The sequence below is a fragment of the Rhinopithecus bieti genome, unplaced genomic scaffold, assembly GCF_001698545.2.
Source record: "Rhinopithecus bieti isolate Rb0 unplaced genomic scaffold, ASM169854v2 scaffold_14330, whole genome shotgun sequence".
Lineage (NCBI taxonomy): Eukaryota > Metazoa > Chordata > Mammalia > Primates > Cercopithecidae > Rhinopithecus > Rhinopithecus bieti.
Window position 1 is genome coordinate 663218 of NW_016807931.1, and position 24297 is coordinate 687514.

General features: G+C 34.6%; 1 protein-coding gene across 1 annotated transcript in view; it reads left to right on the forward strand.

Annotated features, from left to right (window-relative positions):
- The window catches only part of ZNF804A (zinc finger protein 804A), a 355302-nt gene that overhangs the window by 266848 nt on the left and 64157 nt on the right, over nt 1-24297 (forward strand). The window contains 1 exon segment of the mRNA XM_017884158.1: nt 15774-15917. Coding sequence (XP_017739647.1) covers nt 15774-15917 — 144 coding nt within the window.

Sequence of the window (24297 nt, forward strand, 5' to 3'; positions counted from 1 at the left end):
CTTAAGAACTGATAATGAAATTTGCGCTACATAGAATCACAAAGATGCTTTTTATACTTGAAGGAGCAGTAGGGAAGAGAGAGAGATTGATTTTTCAAAGCATTTTAAATATTAATTAGATACAAATGTTATTTTTCAACATTTAAAATAATTATATGTTAACAGTTCCCAATCTATTTATATCTTTGAAATTTTAACTTATTTAAATGGGATATTTCTAGTAGAAATGCAAGGATGTACATGATGACAACTACTATCCATCAATGGTAATTTGTACATTAGCTTGATGTGAGCTACAAAGGTGTCCCTGAAATGATTCGGTACCACACTCCCAACCATGAGCAGTTATTTTAATGATATGAATCTAGTACTTCTAATTTCTGTTCTGTTTGCTTTTTTACACATTTTCTTTTATAAAATTTATTTTTAATTGGCAGCTTTTATGTATTTACCATGAACAATATGTTGTTTTGAAATATGTATGTATTGTAGAATGTCTCAATCAAGCTAATTAACATGTGCATTACCTCATATGCTTTTAATTTATTTGTGGAGAGAGCACTTCAAATCTACCCTCTTAGCAGGTTTTGGGAATGCAATACATTGTTAGTAAGTACAGTCACCACATTGTGAAACTAGATCTCTTGAACTTATTCTTCCTAACTGAAATTTGGTGTTATTTGACTAACATCCCTACAAACCCTCAATCCCCACCCCTATCCCCTGGGAACCACCATTTTCTTTCTGCCTCTGAGTTCAATGTTTCTAGGTTCCACATATAAGTGAGATAATATAGTATTTGTGTTTTTGTACCTGACGTATTTCACTTAACGTAATGTCCTCCAGGTTTATCTATGTTGTCACAAATGACAGGATTTTCTTCTTTTTGAAGAGTGAATAGAATTCCATTGTGCATATATACACACCTCATTGTCTTTATCTCTTCCTGAATCTATGGATGTTTAGGCCGATTCCATACCTTGGCTATTATGAATAATGCCACAATAAATATTGAAGTGCAGATATTTCTTCAACATACCAATTGCATTTCTTTTGGATATATTCCTAGCAGTGGGATTGCTGGATCATATGGTAGCTCTATTTTTTAATGTTTGAGGAATCTCCATAGTTTGGCATAATGGCTGTGCTAATTTACATACCCGCCAACAGAACACAAGGGTTACATTTCTCTACATACTTGTCAACACTTGCTATCTTTTGTGTTTTGCTAATAGACATCCTAACAGGTGTGAGGTGGTATCTCATGGTAGTTTTACTTTGCATTTCTCTGATGATCAGTGATATTGAGCATTTTGTTTCATCTATCTTTGGGGCATTCGTATGTCTTCTTCTGAAAAATGTCTATTCAGGTCCTTTGCCCATTTTTAACCAGGTTATTTGTTTTCTTAGTCTTTAGTCATTTGAATTCCTCATCAATTTTGGATATTAACCGCTTATCAAATTTATGATTGCAAATACAGTAGTCACCTGCTTATCTTTGGAGGATATGTTCCAAGACCTACAGTGGATGCTTGAAATCACAGATAGTACTGATAATATACTGAATATGAAAGTTATGTGAATGTGGTCTCTCTCTCTCTCTCTCTGTCCCTCTAATATCCTATTGTGCTGCATTCACCTATTTTTTGGATGGTTGACCATCAGTAACTGAAACTACTGAAAGCAAAACTATGGATAAAAGGGGACTACTGTATTTTTCCTGTCCTATTTGTTGTCTCTTTATCCTATTAATTGTTTCCTTGACTGCAGAGCTTTATACCTTGAGGCAATCTCATTTGACTGTGCTTTTCTGTTTTTTGGACTGTGCTTTTGGAGTCACTGCCAAAAATGTATTGCCAGACTAATGTCATGGAGATCTCTCCCCCACCTTTTTTTTCAGCAGTTTTACAGTGTTGGGGCTTATATTTAAGTCTTTTATCAATTTTGAGTTGGTTTTTGTATATGATATGAAATAAAAGTCAAATTTTATTCTGCATGTAGATATTTAGCCCTCCCAATATCATTTATTGAACAGACTATCCTTTCCCTGTTTTGTGTACTTGGCAGCTTTGCCAAAAATGCATTGACTGTAAATGTGTAGATTTATTTCTGAACTCTCCATTCTGATCCATTGGTCTGTGTGTCTTTTTTAATGTTAGCAACCTGTTGGTTGCTGTATCTTTGTGGCATATTTCTAAATTAATTAGTGTGATGCATCCAGCTTTGTTCTCTCTATTCAAGATTGCTTTGACTATTTGGACGCTTTTTTGGTTTCGTATAAACTTTAGGATTTTTTTCTATTTCTGTGAAAAATGTCATTGGCATTGTATAATAGAAGTCATTTAATCTGTAGATCACTTTGGCTAGGATGAACATTTTAAAGTGTTAATCCTTCCAATCCATGAACACAGAATATCTTTCCATTTATTTATGTCATTCAATTTCTTTAATCAGTGTTTTACAGAATGTACAGGTTATTCAAATCCTTAGTTAAATTTATGCCCATTATTTTTGTACTTATTTTAAATGAGATTGTTTTCTTACTTTCTGTGTTGGATTGTTCATTATTATTTTATAGAAACATTAGTGATTTTTTTATATGTTGATTGTATATACTGCAATTTTCGTGATTTATGTATTAGTTCTAACAGAACTTTGGTGGAATCTTTAGGGTTATCTCTATGTACATTATTTTATTTGAAAAGAGGGACCTTTGAATTCATCTCTTGCCTAATTGCATGAATAGGACTCCAATATTATGTTGAACAGATGTGGTAGGAATCAATATTCTGGTCTTTTTTCTGATACCAGAGGAAAACTTCAAACTTTTACCATTGAGTATGATGTTAGCTGTGAGTTTATCATACATGGCCTTCATTGTGTTAATGTATATTCCTTCTATATCTAATTTTTGAGAGAATTTATCATGAAAGGATGTTGAGTTCAAATTTTTTTCTGCATCTATTGAAATGATCACATGGTTTTTGATCTTCTTTCTATTAATATGGTGTATCATATTTGTAGATTTTTGTATCCTGAACCATCCTTGCATCCCCAGTATAAATCTCAATTGATCATGGTAAATAATTATTTCAATGTGTTGTTGAATTTTGTTTGCTCGCACTTTTTGTTGAGGATTTTTTCCACCAAAAAAAAATTGATATTACGGGGATAGTGACCCGTAATTTTGTTTATTTATTTATTTTTTTTTTGTGAGGGGGGCAGTATCCTTGTCTGGTTTTCATATCAGGGTAAAGCTGGCTTCATAAAATGAGTTTGAAGTGCTTCCTCTTCTTCAACTTTTTGGGAGAGTTTGAGAAGGATTGGTATTAGTTCTTCCTTAAATGTTTGGTAGAATTCAGCAGTAAAGCCATCAGGTCCTGGGCTTTTCTTTGATGGGAGACTTCTTATTTAATTCTTATTAGTAACAATTTGATCTTTCTACTCATTATTGGCCTGTTCAGAGTTTCTATTACAGGTGGAGTGTCCCTAATCCAAAAATCTGAAATCTGAAATGCTCCAAAATCTGAAACTTTTTAGAGCTGATATGATGCCACAAGGCGAAAGTTCTACACCTGACCTCATGTGATGGATCACAGTCAAAATACAGGCACACTACACAATTTATTAAACATCCCCAAGGAAAAAAGATCTAGCTTGCTTTCAGCTGTGATATAACTTTTCCACACTTGCTCAGATTCCCCCATGCAAGTATTCTCACACAGGGTAATAAAATGATAGGCATGCAGGCCAGATGTGGCAACAAGAAGTTCCCTGTGATGCCCCATGTAGGGTTACATTTGATGTGCATTACCCGTTTTTGCTTATTCTCTACTCTGTGGTGTAACGATATTGTTGAAAATGTCAAAAGACCTACAGATTTTCAATAGTTAACAGTTGTAAGAAAACAAAAGAAGCATTCATGTTCATCTGTAGCACAAAAAGTCAAATTGAACAATAATGTAAGTGTGTAATGTCTTACAGAAGAGTATGATGTTGGAATGACTTCTTTATAAAACCTGAAGAAAGAGAAGGATAAACTGTTGAAGTGCTATAATGAAAGTGATCAACAGAAGTTAAGGATAAATAGTAAAACACTTTATAAAGCTAAAATGAAAATCTTGATTGTGTTTTGAAAGCATGGATCTGTCAGCATTGAAGTAAACATATGCTACTTAATGGTAAGCTGATCATGAAACAAAGATCTATCACATTGAACTATACATTGAATAGAAATGTGAATATTCAACAGAATGGTTGCAGAAATTTAAGAAAAGGCACAACATTAATTTTAAAAAATTGTGTTGATCACACATTTACTTGTCACAAAGCAGGAGAAAATTCATCAACGTATTTCTCAAAGTTATCACTGATGAAGATCTGATGCCAAGTCTACAGACCGTAATAGACCAAATCTATAATGCTGATTAAACATCGCTGTCTTGGTGTTATTGCCGTGGAAAGACACTGACTACAACCAATAAGACAGCCCTTATAGAAATCAAGGATGCCATGGGTAGAATTAGTGTGCTGGGATATGCTGATGCAGTAGGCATGCATAAGTGTAAACTTGCCGTCATAGTCAAAAGTTGTGTTCTCAGTGTTTTCGAGGAGTGAATATCCTACCAGGGCATTATTACGTTAACAAAAAAGGCACTAATCACCAAGGACATCTTTTCCCATTGGTTTCACAAACCTTTGTTTTCAGTGATTTATGCTTACTGCTGGGAAGATGGACTGGATGAAAACAGCCAGATTTTGTTATTTCTTGAAAATTTTCTTCTCCTCCTCCAGCTGTAATTCTCATCAAACATAACGTTTATAGCACGTACTCTCTCCCAAATGTGACTTCATTAATTCAGCCCTGTGACCAGGGTATTCTTAGATCAATGAAGAGTATATAGAGAGTATATATATACTGTAATGTACATACACACACACACACACAGACATAAAGCACTTTCTTGAACAACACACTAACAGCAGTGAACGAATATGTGGGTGGGTGTGGAAGGTTTTCAGGAGGAGTATATCATGAAGGATGCCATATATTCTGTTTTCAATGCCTTGGAACACAGTAGCTAAAGACATAGTTGTGCATGTCAGGCACAATCCCTGTCATGTGAATATGTCCATTAATTAAAACAACCCAGGTGTTCACTTTGAAGGATTCTATGGAGATAATAAAATAATGTATGACTTCCTTAAATCCTCAGAAACAGACTTCCAGAGTCCATCAGTAAGGAGAAACAAATGGCTATCAAATAACTTTTTAATGTCAGTAATGAGACTCCAGTTATTCATTTACTGATAAAAGGAGAAACAGCCAAAACGATTCTGAAGCAAGATGATTATAATAATAGTAACAATCAAAATGATGCTGTTAATACTGCAGAACAAGCTCCTAGACAACATAGTAAATATGCGTGATAGGTTTCTTCAAGGACTAGAGCAGCATGTATTATAAGCCATGATATATAGAACAATAAAGCACGTCAGTTTATAAAATCAAAGAGAGATTTCTAAAACAAAAATTGTTAAGGAAAGAAACTACTCTAGAGGAAATATTTTAAAAAGCCATCTCTCCGAATTTCTTCTCATTTGTAGAGGACCCACTTTCTGGTCCCTCAACTGTTTCCAATGTTTCTTTTCATCTAAAAAAAAGATGATGTACAGTAACCTCTTAATGAAAACAAAGCATCATAGGTAGAGTGAAAGTCTGCTGTTTTTTAGTGTTGTTGTTATTTAACAGTTTACACAAGTTTTCTGGGGTTGCTACTGTGTTGCTTAGTTACCCTGAACACATTATTTTTTTCACTTTGTAATAGCATGTCATGTTTTACTGTTAAGTACATATGTGTAAGTATAAGAAAATTATTGCTTATCAGTTGCATATAAATTCAGAATAAGGAAACAATCACAGATTGCATAGAAGTGGCTGAGATAGTGACACCTTTGCTTTCTGTTGGTTCAATATATTCAAACTTTGTTGCATGAATATAATTGAAAATATTGTATAAAATCACATTCAGGCTCTGTATATAAGGAATACATGAAACATCAGTTAATTTTTTGCTTAGATTTGGTTCCCATCCCCGAGATATCTCATTATGTACGTGCACATATTTCAAAATCTTAAAAAAAAATTTAAGTCCAAAACACTCTGGTCTCAAGTATATCAGATAAGGGATACTCAACCAGTACTTGATGATTCAGTCTTGGTAGGTTATGTGTGTTTATTGTTTTTCTAGTCTCTCTTTCATTTGATTTTGTTCTGGTCTTTATTATTTCCTTCTTTCCGCTAACTTTGAGCTTAATTTGTTCTTCTTTTTCTAGTTCTGGGAAGTGTAATATTATTTTATTTATTTGACATCTTTCTTTTTTGATCTAGGCATTTATTGCTACAAACTTTCCTCTTACGATTGCTTTTGTTGCATGCCTTAAGTTTTGGTTTTATCTTCCATTGTCTTCCATTTTCATTTGTTTGAAGATAATTTAAATTTTTCCTTTTAATTTCTTCAATGACTGGTTGTTCAGAAGCATGTTGTTTAACTTCCATGTATTCCATAATTTTCCAAAATAACTCTTGTTATCGATTCCTTGTTTTATACCATTGTGATTGATATAATTTTAATTTTCTTAAGTCTATTAAAACTTGTTTTGTTGCCTCACATATAGACTATCCAGGAGAATGTCCCATATACACTTGAGAAGAAAGTGTTTCCTGTTACTGTTGAATATAATGCTCCATACACGTCGGTTAGGTCCATTTGGTCTAAGATGTAGTTTAAGTCCCACGTTTTCTTATTGATTTTCTGTCTGAATGAACTGTCCATTGCTGGAAATGGAGCAATGGATTTCTCTAGTATTATTATATTACAGTCTATCTCTCCCCTCAGATATTTAACATTAGTTTTGTCTATTTACACACTGCAATATTTATATTTTTATATTGTTATAACCTCTACTAAGTTGACCCATTTAACACCATATAATGACCTTTTTATCTTTTTTTTCAGTTTTTGACTTAAAGCCTGTCTTATCTAAGTATAGCTACTTATTTCGGTTTCCATTTGCATGTACATCTTTTTTCATTTATTTACTTTCAGCCTCTATGTGTCCTTACAAATGAAATGAATCTCTTACAAGAAGCATATATTTGGGTATTGTTTATGTAATGTATTCAGCCACTCTATATTTTTGATTGGATAAATTAATTAATTTATATTCATAGTAATTATTGATAGGTAAAGACTTACTGCTGTCTTCCTGTTAATTGTTTTCTGGTTATTTTGTAGATCTTTTGTTTCTTTCTTCCACTCTCAATGTCTTCCATTGCGATGAAGTACTTTTTTCTCTAGTGATACGCTTTTATTCCTACCTTTTTATCTTTGGTATATCTATTATATATTTTTGCTTTGTGGTTATTGTAAAACTTAAAAACATATATTTTATCCTTATAAGAGGCCACATTAAGATAATAACAACTTAGGCCAGGTGCAGTGGCTCACACCTGTAATCCCAGCAATTTGGGAGTGCAAGGTGGGTGGATCACCTGAGGTCAGGAGTTCAAGACCAACCTGGACAACATGGCAAAACCTCATCTCTGTTAAAATTACAAAAATTAGCAGGGCATGTTGGCACACACCTGTAATTCCAGCCACTCAGAAGGATGAGGTAGGAGAACCACTTGAACCTGGCAGGTGAAGGTTGCAGTGAGCTGAGATAATGCCACCGCACTCCAGCCTATGCAACAGAGTGAGACTCTTTCTCAAAAAAAAAAAAAAAGATAATAACAACTTAACTTTGAGAGCATTAAGAAACTCTACATTTTCATTCCACTCCATCTTGACATGCATTTTGATGTTTTAATTTGCATATTTTAATAGTGTATATTTCTTAACTAATTATTATAATGATAATTATTTTTAATATTTTTTTAACTTTCATACTAAATACGTTAGTGGTGTATATACCAGCATTACATTATTAGATTATTCTGAATTTGTACGTACTTTTGCAGTACTCATTTTTATCAGTCAGTTTTACACTTTCATGTGTTTCATGTTACTGGTTTGAAGAACTCTGTTTATCCATTTTTGTAAGACAAATCTAGTGATGAGGTAATCCCTCAGCTTTTGCTTGTCTGGGAAAGTCTAACTTTCCTTCATTTCTAAAACACAGATTTGCTGAGCACAATATTCTTAGTTGATAGTTTTTTCCTTCAACACCTAAGTAATTCATCCCACTCTCTCCTAGCCTGTAAGTGCTCTGCTGAGAAATGTGTTGCTAGTTTTATTGTCCCTCCTTTATATGTTATTTGATTCTTTTTTATTGCTGCTTTCAGGATTTTTTCTTTGTCTTTAATTTTTGACAGTTGGAGATCCTTAACCTTCCTGTACCTGGATATTTATATCTTTCCTCAAATTTTGAAAGTGTCTGGGATTACGTTTAAAACTAAGCTTTCTACCCCCTTTTTTTCTCTTCTTCTATACTTTTATGATTTAAGCATGTGCTGTCTTGATGCTGTTCATTAAATTCCATAAAGATCTTTTCTTCTTTTTTTATTATTTCTCCCCGACTGTATATTTTTAAATATCCTTTCTTTGAGTTCACAGATTTTCTTTGTCATGACGAATTCTGCTGTTGATGTTCTCTAATGCATTGTTAATTTCATTTGTAGTATTTTTCAGCTCTAGAATTTGATTTATACTATTATTATTGATTATTTGTTAAATTTATTGTTTTGGGTCATTTATTGTCCTCCTGATTTTATTTACTCATTTTCTGTGTTTTCTTAAAGTTCACTGAGCTTCCTTAAAACAGTTATTTGGAATTCTTTCTCAAGGAGTTTTTATATCTCCATTTTCTTAGGTCAGCTAGTGGGAAATTTTGTTCTTTTGGTGATGTTCTATATCCTTGATTTTTCATGGTTCTTGTTGCCTTACATTAATGTGGATGCATTAGAAGTAGTTTTTTCTTCCAGGTTCTTTGTCTGGGAAACCCTCCTCAGTCAGTCTGTCCAGAGATTCTGAACAGACCACCTGGCATGATTCAAGAGTTAGCTTATTGCTGGAATCTAAAGTTGAGTTGTCCTGATGCCTAGGTCAGGAGGTAGGTAGGCCTAGAAACTATGGCTTTCCTTAACCTGGGGTCTACAAGGGCTGCCCTGGCACTGGGGTGGGCCATGAGCCTGAGTCTTCAAGGGCTGGCCACCCACTAGGATGGGTTTGGCATTTGGTTCCATTGGGATGAAAATGGAGCCTTAACTCCACAGGAACAGGTCAGGATCCTGAGTCCATGAGGACTGGCTTGGAACTTGGGTCTACAGGGGTGTTCTTGGGCTCTCAGTGTCCTCAGTGTCCACAGTGTGTGCCTTGGCACTGGAGTATACTATGGTGGGCCTTGGCCCTGGGTCCTCTGGAGTCCAGGGCATAGGGACTTGCCTGTAACCTTTATCTGCTGGTGCTGGTGTATAGGTACTACCCTAGAGGCTTGGTCTGTGAGAACTGGACTGGGTCCTAGGTCCTCAGTGAATAGCCTGGAACCTGGTTAAACAATGGAAGTCTTGGGGCTGTGTCCATGGTTACCTGTTTGATGTTTGAGGCCAGAAGTGCCAACTTGACATTAGGGGAGACTTGCAGTCTAGGACCACAAGAACTGCCTTAGAAGTGAGTGGACCTAGATTATATCCATAGGAATTTGCCTGGAGGCTGGGTTCTCAGGTGCTGACCTAATGACTAGCACTGAAGGGAAGGGGTCAGTGTGGCGTTGGGTTTCAGGTCCAGCACATGAGTCACACAGGGTCTGGCCTGGCACTCGATGCTGAGACAGAGACTGAGACTACAGGGGTTCAGCTGGTGCTAAGAAGGCCCCAGAAAAAGTCTGCAGGATAGCCTGGATGCTACCACTATGGGAACATTGCTTTAGTGACAAGGATGGGAACTTGGAGGCTTTTGTTGGACCAACCTAGAATCTGATGCCACACACAGTGGCATGGCAATGGCTGGGCCTGGATCCTGTATCTGCAGGGGCTTGCTTGAGAGTTGGGTTTGTAGGTGCTGACCTGATAACTGGGGCTGCAGGTGTAGACTTTTAGCTGGTGAAGGCCTAAAGCCTGGGGCAATGGCCAAGCTCAGTGCTGGTGCATTCAGGAGTCTTGGGCCTCTGGGGTTGGCCTAGGGTATGGGCAAACCAGAGCCTGAGGCTGCTGTGGGCCAGCCTTGTGTTGGATGAGGTCCAGAGCCTGGGGCTACTGAGGTCAGCCCAGTGGTGGAGTCCCAGTGGTGGACTGAAGATCAGGTCTGTTGCTTAGACTTGGAGCCAAGGGCTACAGAATCTAACCTGGTGCTAGAGCAGATCTAGAGGCTTAGTCCACAGGTACTGTCCTGGAATCTGGGGCTCTGGGGCCCTGCCCAGCATTAGTTTTTTGGGGGGACAGGGCTGGTGTTGGGATCTGAAGAAAAGTCCTATATTCACATTCGTCTCCTCCCTCATGTGGAAAATATATCTCTCCATGCTTTCTTGCTTGGAGTTGGTGGAAGAGTGGCATGGGTAATGTAATACTATCTTTCCTACATTCTTCAATGGGTATTTTCTTATTTCTGCACCATATGCAGGTGCTATAATCTCTTATCTGATTTCCTTAGCTCTTATGAAGGTATTTTAACGCGTGAATAGTTGTTTAAATTGATGTTTCTGCAGGAAATAAACACTAGGGAGTCCTGTTTTCCATCATGTTGCTGACATTGACCCTCTTTCCTAATGTACTCATTTTCAAGACAAAAAGGGCAGTCCTAATGTTATTTATTTGTTATTTGTTGAATGTCTGCTAATGCTGGGCTCTGCTAAAAGCTCTGAAAATAAAAATGTAAGGAAAACAGGTACAAATTCTTTTCCTCAGAGAGCTCACACTTGTCAGAGAAGGTTACTTGTATATACCCAATTAAGAATACCTTTGGAAAGAGTCCATATGCGATGATGAGGCCACTATGAAGTGCATCATGTTGGAAAATAATGTTTGTCCCTTTAAGGTTCTACTTTGGTGCTATTCATATTTTAGTATTGGGGGATATATTGTCCTTGGGGTGTGGGTAAACCATTAACTTCTCTATTTCACTTTCCTGTCTCCAAACTTTATTGTACTGCCGAGTTGCTGTGGTCACGAATTAAGATTTGTGACTTTATAACTTGGAGGTATATGCATACTGCTTCCCTAAAAGAAAGGATTCAACCTTTACTGTTTTTACATATATGTAAAAAGTGCTGAGTTAGAATGACCTGACTAGTTGCAGGAAGATTGTCCTTCTTTTTCACTTTGCGCCTTCACTCTCAGTGACACAGTACAAAAGCTGTACTCATAGTTCAATCTAGAATGGCTTTACCAGATAGAGGGTGAACATTTTGGATTGCATATATAAGAAGAGCTGTGCTCTTTTTTTCATCTCACTCAAATGTATCTCTTACTTTCTGCTGTGGGTTGGAGGTATTTAATGTGTGCTTTATAATCTCAGTCAGTGCCTGTTTCAATATTAGCCACAATGAAAGAGAGGGGTCATGGAATGTGTCAGCCTAACTAGGAATGATTTTGTCTACATACATGTTTTTAAATGTATGATCAGTAACAATACATATGACTCCTTCCCTTAAGATGCACATACAATAATGAAGCCTTTTTTTACTCTGCTAATGTTTTCTAGAACACAGCCTTGATTCCTTAACTGCACTTAACATCAACTTGAAAATCTGGCTCAAATGTTTGTAATTGTGCTATCACTTGCAAACTTAAATTCGGCCATGCTATGTTTCTTTTAATAACTTAGAGGAGGGTAGAGATAGAGAGAAAGCAACAGAACACACAAATATATCAAAATGTTAACAATAATTTTATTAAAGTGAAAATCGTATGTCTTTTATTATAGTTTTGTAACTTTTCTATAGTTATTAACATTTTTAAAATTGAAGCATAATTTTAATTTTTTTCTGAAAAATAAATTGTAATGAGAAATAAAGCAAAGAGATGGGGAAATACAGAATAAAAGAGACTAAGAAGCATAGAAGATGGTAATGTATGGGCCTTAATGGAATTTTGTTTTGAACAACCTATTTTTAAATATTGGAGATTGGAGCTATTTGCACACACTGACTGGGATATTTGATGACAATACAAAATGATCGTGGTTCCTCTACTGTTTTTGTTTCTTTGTTTCAATCTGGTATTGCTTTTGTGATTATGCTTTTTAAAAGTCATTCTAATTTAGAGATATATACTGAAATATTTACAGAAAAAAGTGATATAAAGCTGGGAATGCATTTAAAAATTATTTGGGCAAGATGAAAGGGTATGAGATGGGATAGGATACAATAAATCAAGATTGACCTTGAGTTCATACTTACTGAAGCTGATTAGTGGATACATAGGGATGATTATACTCCTCTCTCTTTTTTACGTGCTTAAAAGTTTAGAAATAATTAAATACTATGAAGAAGAATTTTGGGTTTAAATATGGAGTGAACATTTGCTCATTATATCCTGGAGCTACTTAACTTTCCTGTGCTTCATTATTTCCATCTGTAAAGTGAGGAAATGAAAAGAATCAGGATTAAATGAGTTAATACATCCAAATTATTCATCAGTGACTGACCCTAAATAAACACTAACTAAATGTTAGCTATAGTTACTTTTAAAGTAATGTTTTTATTTTCAAATCTAGGCTGAAGCTAATATTTTTGAAGAATGCAATTTGACCAAGAAATCTGTTCCACTGAAAACCTGCCCACCTTTGTAGATGGAGTAAACAGAAACCAATTATTGCTTCTCTAGAGGAATATCAGTCTTATTAAAAAAAAAAAAACTTACAACATAATAAGAGCTAATCAAATATTTATAGAGAGGAAGTAGCTTTATTGTAGTTATAATGAATGAGGAAAATCAACTATTTACCATGAAATTTCTGTTAGTTTAAGATTGTCCAGAGAGCTAATTCAGCTTTAATCCCAAAATTATTTCCATTTCCTATATTGATTAGAAAGTTATCTCTGCTTCAAATGCTTTAGCCATGAAATCATATTACTTAATTTTTGTTTCCTTTAAATTGACTAATCCATAAAGTGTTATTTTGAAGATTTTATTGAAAATTCAGTAAGCAATCTGGATCTATATTGCTTACTTTTACCCTTTTAAACTAAGTGTTTTTAACATATTGGAAGAATCAGTTAGTGTAAGTAGGAATAATTGACAAATTTGCTGAGAAATGGTTTATTATTTATTGAAATTGATGGAATTATGCATAAACAATTAAGTTATTTTGTGATTTATCACTGTCTTAGTTCATTTGTGTTGTTCTAAAAGAATACCTGAGGCTGGGTAATTTATACAGAAAATAGATTTATTTGACTCATGGTTCTGCAGGCTGTACAAGAAGTATGGTGCTGTCATCTGCATCTGGTTAAGGGCCTCAGGCTGCTTCCACTCATGATGGAAGGGGAAGGGGAGCCGGTGGGTGCAGATATCACATGATACAAGAGGAAGCAAGAGAGAGCTACAGGAAGATGCTAGGATCTTTTTAACAACCAGCTCTCAAGAAAATTAATATAGTAAGAACTTACTCACCTCAATCCTCCATGGAGGGTGTTAATCTATTGATGAAGGATCTGCCTTTATCACCCAAACACCTCCCATTAGGCCCCACCTCCAGCATTGAAAATCACTTTTTAACATGAGGTTTGGAAGGGGAAATTATCTAAACTATAAGAGTCACCTTTGTTGTGCAGTTGATACAACTAATAAAACATAACAATAGATTATTGTCTTTAAAATAAGAAAGTAACCTATGTATTATGGCAAATGTATGCATTGATTACTACAAAGTATGCATCCCAAATCATGGTGAACTTTATTATATGTGATGTATGCATGAATATACAGTGCAATAATATAAGTAAAGTATTAGTCATGTATTAAATTATTGGTGAACCACTTTTCAGTATTGTAGAAACAATTTAAACAAATTGCTTAAATTTCATACTATGAATCCTTTCTAGTTTGTGTGTTTAAGGAAGATAAGTGCCATTGCCATATAGAGGACTACAACATTTTATTTATAAATATCAATGCTAAAAGTGTGTTTTATAGTAGTACATAAGAGACTTGACTATATAGTTATGATGGTTTTTTTTTTTTTTGAGGCAAAGTCTTGCTCTGTCACCCAGGCTAGAGTGCAGTGGCATGATCTCAGCTCACTGCAACCTCTGCCTCCCAGATTCAAGCAATTCTCCTGCCTCAGCCTCCGAGTAGCTGGCATTACAGGTGCCCACCACCACACTTGGCTAATTTTTGTATTTTTAGTAGAGACAGGATTTTACCATGTTGGTCAGGCTGGTCTCGAACTCTTGACCTCAAGTGGTCCAGCTGCCTAGGCCTCCCAAAGTGCTGGAACTGCAGGCATGAGCCACGGCACCAGGCCTAGTTATTTTGCATTTTAAAGGAGTTGTATATAAGATAATCTGGAAGTTAGAAATATATTTTACAGTGAGGTCTGAAGTTTAGGTATTCTTCACATCGTGAATAATGTTTACATGCGGAAACATTGTCCAATTTTCACTTCTTCAGTGAAAGAATTGGACAGTGTTTCCATGTGTAAACTTGATTCATGCCTGGCAGCATTGAATTGAACACTGCATCTGTTGAGGGGCTCAGGCTTCTTCTGCTTATGGCAGTAGGGGAAGGGGAACCAGCAGGTTCAGGGATCACATGTGGCAAGAGGGAGCAAGAAAGAGCTTCAAGGAGGTGCTAGGCTCTGTTGCCATTATTTGTGAAATTTACTTCACTGACATTTAAGTAAGCGTGAAATAGCAAGTAATTTATCTTAAATGTAACTTAAAACACGCGGTCAACCATTTGGCTATTTTATGCATTGTAAACAAAAGCTAATGATGATGGGCTATATGTTCATCTTCTCAGAGGTTTGGTTATATCACTGTCTTTATTTACTGTGAGTATGATGAAAACAATCTGCTTTTGCAGTTTAATCCCTTCAGTTTAGGTAAATAACTGAAATAACCTGCAGAAAAGTGTTTTATTTTCCAATAAATAGAGATTATTTTAATGTTCATTCTAAATTGATATGGGTCAGGATAAAAAAATTAGTCAAGTTAAATGCCTAGTTGGAATAAATAATAAGTTACTAGATAGATAATTAAGGAAACAAACAAAATACAAAACTTGTATATTTGTGCACAAATACAGACCTTTTCAAACAGAACACATTTTACATGTTCAGAATAGAAAAATTTTCTGTTAGCTGAGTCATTGCCAGGAATCCACAGTTGAATCAAGATAGCTATGTGATTTTCAGTTTTTTTTTTTTTGTTTTGAAACGGAGTCTCCCTCTGTCGCCCAGGCTGGAGTGCAGTGGCCAGATCTCAGCTCACTGCAAGCTCTGCCTCCCGGGTTTATGCCATTCTCCTTTTCAGTTTTTATGCTAACCTAGCATAGTAACTTATTCAATCAAGGACTTCTATTTATTTCTATCATTTGCATTTCTCCGCCACATTTATGCTATTTTTCTGTTACTTATCTTGACTTCTTCTGTTAGCCTTCTGATTTTTAAGTCATAATTTATTCTAACTTTGTTTTCTACTATTTGCTTTATTTTCCTCTTTGCTGTATTCTGTTTCTAACTCTCATTATTGTACTATAGTCGACAACTGTTAGAACAAAGTAAACACAGGGGAGAGCTAATTGTATCCTTCCTTGAAATTTTATTTTTCAGGACTATGCTGAGAAGGAAAATACCATAGCAAAAGCTCTGGAAGATCTGAAGGCAAATTTTTACTGTGAACTCTGTGACAAGCAGTACTATAAGCACCAGGAGTTTGACAATCACATTAACTCATATGACCATGCTCACAAGCAGGTAAGAAAGAGATGGGCAAAACTTCTGCCATTTCTGGACTTGTGTAATATTTTTAATTGTGTAGACTCTATGAATATGATATGATATTCTTATTTAATTTAATTCACTGTACAGTTTTGAAATATATCATTCTGGGATGATAATTTGATGACTTACAGCAAAATCCTTTTTTTTTCTTTAAGAAAAAAGGCACCAATAGCAAAGTCTGAAATAAATAACATAAAGAAATACTATTCAATTGCCTTTATATGAGTAAAAGTGTTTTGAAAACAATATTCTACAAGTGATGATCTTCTTATTGTCCTCAAATGTATTGTTTTAAACATTTAAATCAATAATTTATGCATTATTTTATATATTATTGCATGTTATTTATAAATACAATATATAAATATGTTTATCAAAGTTAAATAAAATTTAACATAGTTTATCATAGAAAGCATTTTGGATTTAAACTACCATGAAAAAATGTGAAAAAAGAGTTGGTATGCTACAAATGGTCCTAGGTTGTTGATTGAGTACTTAATATATCTATGGTTTTGTTCATTTTAATGTTTTCATTTTATTGTCAATTGTAAATCCCAGATTAATTATTGCTATCAATTATAAATCTAAGATTTTACAACACTCTATGTAAATGAGTTTAAAAAGTATTAGCATTAATTTATAAACATTTTCTATTTTAGCTATCACCCTCAAATACCATGCCAAGTATTCATTTTGGTATGAATTTAAAGATACATTTTTAAGCAGTTGAACCTGCCCTAACTTTCTGTTATATCAGAGTTATTTAATATAAGAAAGAAAAAGTAGGGAAAGTGATCATGTTAAATGATAATGAACCAATTGTGTGTACTTTCTTTTGCTGTCAATCCTGCAATCGTTCATATCAACTACACTGTGCTTGGAGAGGATGGTGTAGGGAAGAATTTATCCTTCAATTACATACCTCACCAATTAATGCATACTTAGCTTAGTGATCTGTCCTTGCCTTTCTTTCCCCTGCTAATAGATCTATTTTATGCAGATAAATGTTAAATGCAAATCATTATCTTAAGCTACATATGCACTAATAGTTACATTATTATTATAAAAACATAGGAAATAGCTTTACATAACCGGAAATACAGTATTTTAAGGATAACTATACATCTCGATATTCTGGGATGGTCTCACTTTCTACCACTGTCCTGATTTAATTATGAAAAGTTCTTATTTGGATAACAAATAATATGGTCATAATATCTATGTTTGTGGAAAAGCAGCAATGTTTTTAGATACGTTTTAAAAGATGGAAGTCTAAAGGCAATGGCCTAGTTAATGTAATTCTTCATGCTAGTATAATGTAAAGTTAAGAGCTATATGTCACATAGAGTTTGGATATTTTTGCCCTTGGAATCTCATGTGGAAATTTGATCCCGGATACTGGAGGTAAGACCTAAAGGGAGGTGCTTGGATCTCTGGGCTGATCCTTTATGAATGGCTTGGTGCCATTCTCATGGCAATGAGTGAGCTGTCACTTTTACTTCCCAGGAGAACTGTTTGTTAAAAAGAGCCTAGTACCTGCTCCCTCTCTTTCTTGTGCCCTCTGTGGCCATTTGATCTTCCCATGCTGGCTCCCCTTCCCTTTCTACCATAAGTGGAAGCAGACTGAAGTCCTCACCAGAAGCAGATGCTGCCCTCCTGTTTCTTGTGTAGCCTGTGGAACTGTGAGCCAAATCAGCCTCTTTTCTTTATAAATTACTGAGCTTCGGATATTTCTTTATAGCAACACAAATGTACAGAGGCAGTGTCCATCATAAATCAGCAATAGGTACTTAATTCTCAATTTCAAACTTTCTAAGTGATTCTTTCATATAACAAGATAGTTAAAATAGTTCTCAGTACAAGTATGACACTCTGAATTGAGTGACATACTGTTAATCATTGAGATTAAAAAAAAAAAAAGGAAAGCTGAGAATCCAGAAAAGAGAAAAAAAAATTCCTCTAGACTTCTTCATCTGCCCTTAAAGTAAAGTCGTAGTTGTGTCTGTCCTCTCACCTGGCAGCCTATAGGCAATTCAGAGTTATTTTCCCTGTAAGAGATTTGTCACACTGATGCTATGAAGAGATAGAAAAGGGAATGATTGCCTTATTGCTGCTGCCCCTCAAACATCTTGATTTTTGCTTTAGTGGTTTCAATGTAACTGAAATACCTCCCAACAGGCACTGAAGTGACCTTCACTTCAGCAAGTCAAGATTCAGTGCTTTGCAGCATGCTGTTTTGTTCTGCCCCAGAGGAAGTCAAGGTCAGGCCAGGTTGTTGGAATGTTTTGTTTCTGCAAGGACTTCTATTGCTATAGAAATGAAACAGATTTAGTCCCAAATTTGAGCATTTCATAATAATTTAAACTGCTGTTTAGTGGTCTGACACTTGAAGGAGTTACTTCTTGATATTTGGTAATAGAAATATTCATTTGTGGGGAAAAATGTACTAAAACTTAATTTAAAAGTAGGAGATACCGGAGGAGATACCGGTAAGATAATGCACAATACAATCACTTCAAATATCTTCCCTGGGATTTTTTGGTGTGCGTGTGGTGTGTACTTCAATCTAACTGAACATCTGATGGTTTTTACTTTACCATTTAGAGCATTGTTCTCTTAGGACAAATTAAAGACTTATAGTTTACTCCTACAGAGCCCTCAAACTCAAAAATATTTTTGCCCCAAGAAATGTACACAAGCACACCCATTTACATATATATAGCTAATTATAAAAGTGTCCTGTTTTGACATTTTTAAAGCCATAATAGGGATTGCAATAAATTGTATATTTTGTCTTGAGTATGCACCAGACTCTGGATAATCAGTTCTAGCATCTGAAATAATGCCATTTTCATACACCTTCCCTGAGTCAACTTTATGGTTCTTCCTTCCCTTCCTTCTGCCATCTCCTTTCAGGTGGATGGCTGTCTATTGACTCAGCCCCTGTTGAGGGTAGGGAGCAAAAACTAAAACTGTAAGCAAATATTTCTGTGCTGTTACCTAAATATAATTATTCCTCACCCCCCCAAAAAAAGAATACAAGAGATAAATGCGTCTAATTTTACATATTTCATTTTATAAATTCAACTAAGAACTGTAATCCAATAAAAGTCCTGCCATGTTTAGTTTTTACTACTGAAACTTTTATATGTATTTAAAAAAAACTATAAGAAAGCCAATTAGAGTCAAAGTGATGCATATTTATTTTTATTTTAATAATCATTTATTAACTCTTGGGAGTATATTCTTTTATAGTTTACATGATGACTTGGTTGGTGGTATCAGTGAAACTGTACAGCTTTATTTTACTATTTTATTTTTAATGCACTTTATTAATGACCATCCTTTAACAAACACATTTTCTCAGAATAAATCTGCTTGGTGAAATAGTTTGTGAATTTATTGTACCCTTTATCCTGTATAGATTTACTTATACTTTATTTTATTTTAAAGAAATTGAGATACCTTCTGGAATTATTCTTAGTAAGTTCAACATTTTAAGAAGAAAATTCATCCAGGAAAAAATAGGCAAAATCTAATATTACCATCATGTGGAGATTTGAGAACAGTACATCCCGAGAATCAAAATTTTTATCTCCTACTAATCCTACCAAGAACCAAACCATAAATTATCTGCTGAAAGGATTATCTCATAATATATTTAAAACTATCCTGGCACCCATAGAAACTAAGATGTTATGATTTTTGCTCTCTATGGTAGGAGATAGATATGGTAAATAGCAAGAAAACTTTAATTCTAGTTGAATATGAGAATAACTAGAGAAGTTTTTAAAAATAGCATTCCCAGAGTCTGGTATAGGTCCATGCTACCTTTTTTCTTTGAAGCTTTCCAGAAAATTATAGTATGAGGCCAAGGTTAGAAAAGAGAGTCAAAATGCCGAGGATCATGAGGTTACTGTTACTTGCCCTTTGATGATATTTCATCCTTCTATGATGTAGAAGAAATAGTGAAGTACATCTCTTCTTGTTCCAGAATACTTGTTGAAAAAATAATATGAAGAAAATAAAGAGAGAAACAAAGAGAATGGAGAGAAGCAGTTAAGCAAGTGTATTGTGTTCTCCTCTCGCAGGCATTGACCCATAGAGGGGGAGATGCATTACAGACATACAAAGAAAATAGGGACTCTGGACAGAAAGTGTCTTTTGGGCAACTTGTTCCACACCAATTTGTAACTCAGCCAATATCAATCTCAATTTAGCAGCAGAATGTGTTATGCAACAGACTTTGTTGGTTGGCCTTCCCAGACTGCTGTGTTTAAATTTTCCATTAATGTTGCCAAGAGTTTCTTTTTTACTCTCTTGAGAGGACTCATAAGATAACCGATTTGAGAACTGGTGATCCTGCTATAGATAACAAAGAAATGCAGGTAGTTTATGTGAGCCAAAGAGTGGGATTGAGGGCACAACTAGACTCAAAGATGTCTATTTTGCCAGTAAGAACTACCACAAAGCTGGGTTTGAGTCACCTGAAGAAGGTTACTGAGTCTTCAATCAAAGCTTTAAAAGCATACAATAGGCTATACCAGATTCTGACTTCAATAATGGAGGTAGCAATATGATATGTGATTAGAGGAATCAGGTATTTTATACAAAAAGTGTAAGGATTTTGGTTGTCAAAAGGACTTATAAGCCATCTCTTGGCCCTCGGCATGCCCCCAAACTAAGAATATTTGGAAGAAGAAGGGGTCACAAATAAGAAATTGAAGATACTTGGCAGTTATCTCAAAAAACTTGTCAGTAAATTATGTATCTAAAATATGTTGGAATACTATTCATTTTCTACAGCTCAGTGGAGGATAGGTCAGGTAAACATGAAGGTAATTTATTTAAAAAATAAGAAAGCAAACATGTATTTTCACATTTGTGATGTATAGAAATTTTTCACCCAATTTTACACATATTTTACCAATGAGCACTATTATTATTGTTGATAATAAAAATATTTATGTTTTTATTCTTTAAGCTATGGCATCGCCAGGGCATACTCAAATTTTCAGAACTTTTCAAATTATATGAGATTTGATAATGAATAAACAGTCTATGGAATGGTTCACTTATTATGCTTACCTATTATAACATTTACCTATATTTAAGAATAAGATGAACTACACTTAGAATTCATCAACTAGTGTCTTAAACATAACTCACACACAATAACCTGGATAATTTATGATAATAAATTATGTCTATACTACTACAAATAAAATAATGCCTCATGGAGTACCAGAAACAAAGAAAACAAGAAGATGGTTTGATATATTTGTGTGTGTTGTGTGTGTGAGAGAGAGAGAGAGAAAGAGAAAAATAATCTACATTCTTTATTCACGGATATATACATTTGCAATCTTGGTAATTTGAGGTTGAAAATACTATAAATAATTAGTATCTCCATGAGCACGTTTTGACAAATGAGAGTTCTGACAGTCTTTAACTCACTTAAATTATATAAAATTGACTTCTTTATTATGGTCACACTGTAGGAAAGCAGAACATAGGGAAGTTTTCAACCTCATTTCCAATAAACGTTTCTTTCTTTTTTTTATTTTTAAGCTTTTATTTTATCACTCTTATCAAACACACATTCAGAAAGCATACCAACCGTGCACCTATGGTAAGTCAATTTACAACAAAACTGAACAAGGCAATTGTGTTTACAGAAAAGTCTTCAGCAAAAGGTATGCAATAGAGTCAACTGAAACACATTGTTCATACTTTTAGGAATATAGGAAAGTGGAAAATAAAAGTACTTTGCTGTTCAGCAGGAAAAAGAGTCTAAAAGACGATTTAAGAAAATAATTTTTTGGTACTGACACACATCTACATATATAGTCCCACTTAGTTTTTGTTTTGTTTTTGTTTTAAACAAAACCTCACAAACAATGAGACATCACAAAGAATACAGAACCATAGTACCAAGAAATGCCAAGACCAATATGCTACTGAAACATCTGGTGGAAATGTTACAGACAACTATTCACTAGGTATTGTAACATTCTTGTGGTTCTGAGGTGAAAGTAAACCAACAAGAGAGATTACTCGTTGTAACTGGCTTTGGTTTAAGCAATTTTTCACAGTTTTTTCTAACCAAACCTTCTTATAAAAAATGTGGCAATTACATGTTACTGAGGGGAAATACTACTAGGTTTTAATATTTGCAACCAACTACTTCAGCTGACACAGATCCCATAAACTGTTAACATTTATTGATCATAATTAGATTTTCTAAGACTGATCAACAGATAGCAAAGATGGAGCCCTTTTGGGAAAAAAATAAAATCCCTCATACCCCAGATTTGTCACCGTTAAGAGGTTATAAAGGAATGCTAAATTATTTAAGATATTTCAAAAAAATTAAAAATGGAAGAGTAAGTTATGCTGGAAAAGATATAACAGCTTTACCCTCTGCAAAGTAAATGATCTACAGAGATGCAGCTTAACTTTTTTTATTACAATAAACATACCTCCATAACGTGTTGTAACTGTGCAGCTAGTTCTTTTCTTTGTACAAAATTCTTTTACTGAATATTTCACTCATCTATGCTTTTTCAAGCTGCTATTGTTAAGACACATTTTGTTTTTTAAATTTAGACTTAGGAGAAGTTATAATATAGGCAAACACAAGCTATTGTGTAACCTAGTGTCATCAATTCTTCATCTGTTGAAATTATTTTGTGTCTTAATAATCAATTATTACATGGACAGACAACTTGTTTTTGAGACCTCATGTTTCTTAGTTTGTTGTGTGCTGCTGTAACATATTACGTTGAGACTGAGTATTTGTTTGGATAGAAATGTATTGGCTGACATGTCTGGAAACTGGGAAGTTCAAGATTAAGGAGACAACATCTCCTGTGGGCCTTCTTGCTGTGTCATCCCATGGTGGAAGGCAGAAGGGCAAGACAGAGCAAGAGGGTGCCCAATTCACTCTTTTATAACAACATCAATGCCACCCATGAAGGCAGAAGCCCTCATGGCCTCATCATCTCTTAAAGGTCTCATCTTTAAATATTGTTACATGACAATTAAATTTCATTATAAGAATATGATGAATTCAGGATACGGAAAAGAATGAAGATCATCGACATTGAGAAGATAGTTGAAACCCAATCCAAGAATTCTAAGCAATAAAATGAATTGATACAGGAGATTATAGGTGAAATGTCTGTTTTAAGAAAGAATCAAAATGAGCTGATAGAGCTGAAAAACTCACTTCAAGAATTTCAGAATACAATCCCAAGTATTAACAGCAGAATCGACCCAGCTAAGGAAAGCATCTCTGAGCTTGACAGCCTACTCCCTGAATTAAATCAGTCAGACAAAAATAAAAAGAAAAGAGTAAATGGGAATGAATGAAATTTCAGAGAAATATGTGATTATGTGAAGAAACTAAATCTATCACTCACTGGCATCCCTGAAAGACTGGTAGAGAAAACAAGCAACTTGGAAAACATACTTCAGAATATCATTCTGAGGAATTTTCTCAATCTTACTTAGATTTGAATCAACATTCAAATTACAGAAATGCAGAGAACAAGATATTACATAATAAAACAATCTGCAAGACACATAGTCATCACATTCTCCAAGGTTAAAATGAAAGAAAAACTATAATACTAAAGGCAGTTAGAGAAATACGGCAGTTCACTTATAATGGAAGCCCCATTAGGCTAACAGCAAATTTTCAGCAGAAACGCCAGAAGCTAGAAGAGAATAGAGGTCTATATTCAGCATTCCGAAAGAAAAAAAATTGCTAAGAGTTTTTTCTTTGTTAGTCTAGCTAGCCAAGCCAAGTTTCATAAACAAAGGAGGAATAAATTATTTTTCAGACAAGCAAATGCTAAGGAATTTCATAATGACCAAATAACCACCAGACCTGCCTTACAGGAGGTCCTCAAGGAAATGCTAAACATACAGGAAACACTATTGTTAGCCACTACAAAAACACACTTAAGTACATAGAACAGTAACCCTGCAAAGCATCCATATAAACAAGTCTATATATAACATCTGGCAATATCATGGCAGGAACAAATCTTCACATATCAATACTACACTTGAATGTAAATAAGCTAAATGCCCCAATTAAAAGGCACAACATTGTAAGTTGGATAAAAAGCAAGACCCAATGGTATGCTGGTTTCAAGAGACCCATCTCACATGCACTGACACCCATACACTCAAAGGAAAAGGAATGGAGAAAAATGTACCAAGCAAAGGAAAAACAGAAAAAAGTAGGGATTCCTATTCTAATTTCAGACAAAACAGACATTAAAACAACAAATATCAAAAAAGACAAAGAAGGATATTATATAATGGTATAGGGCTAATATCA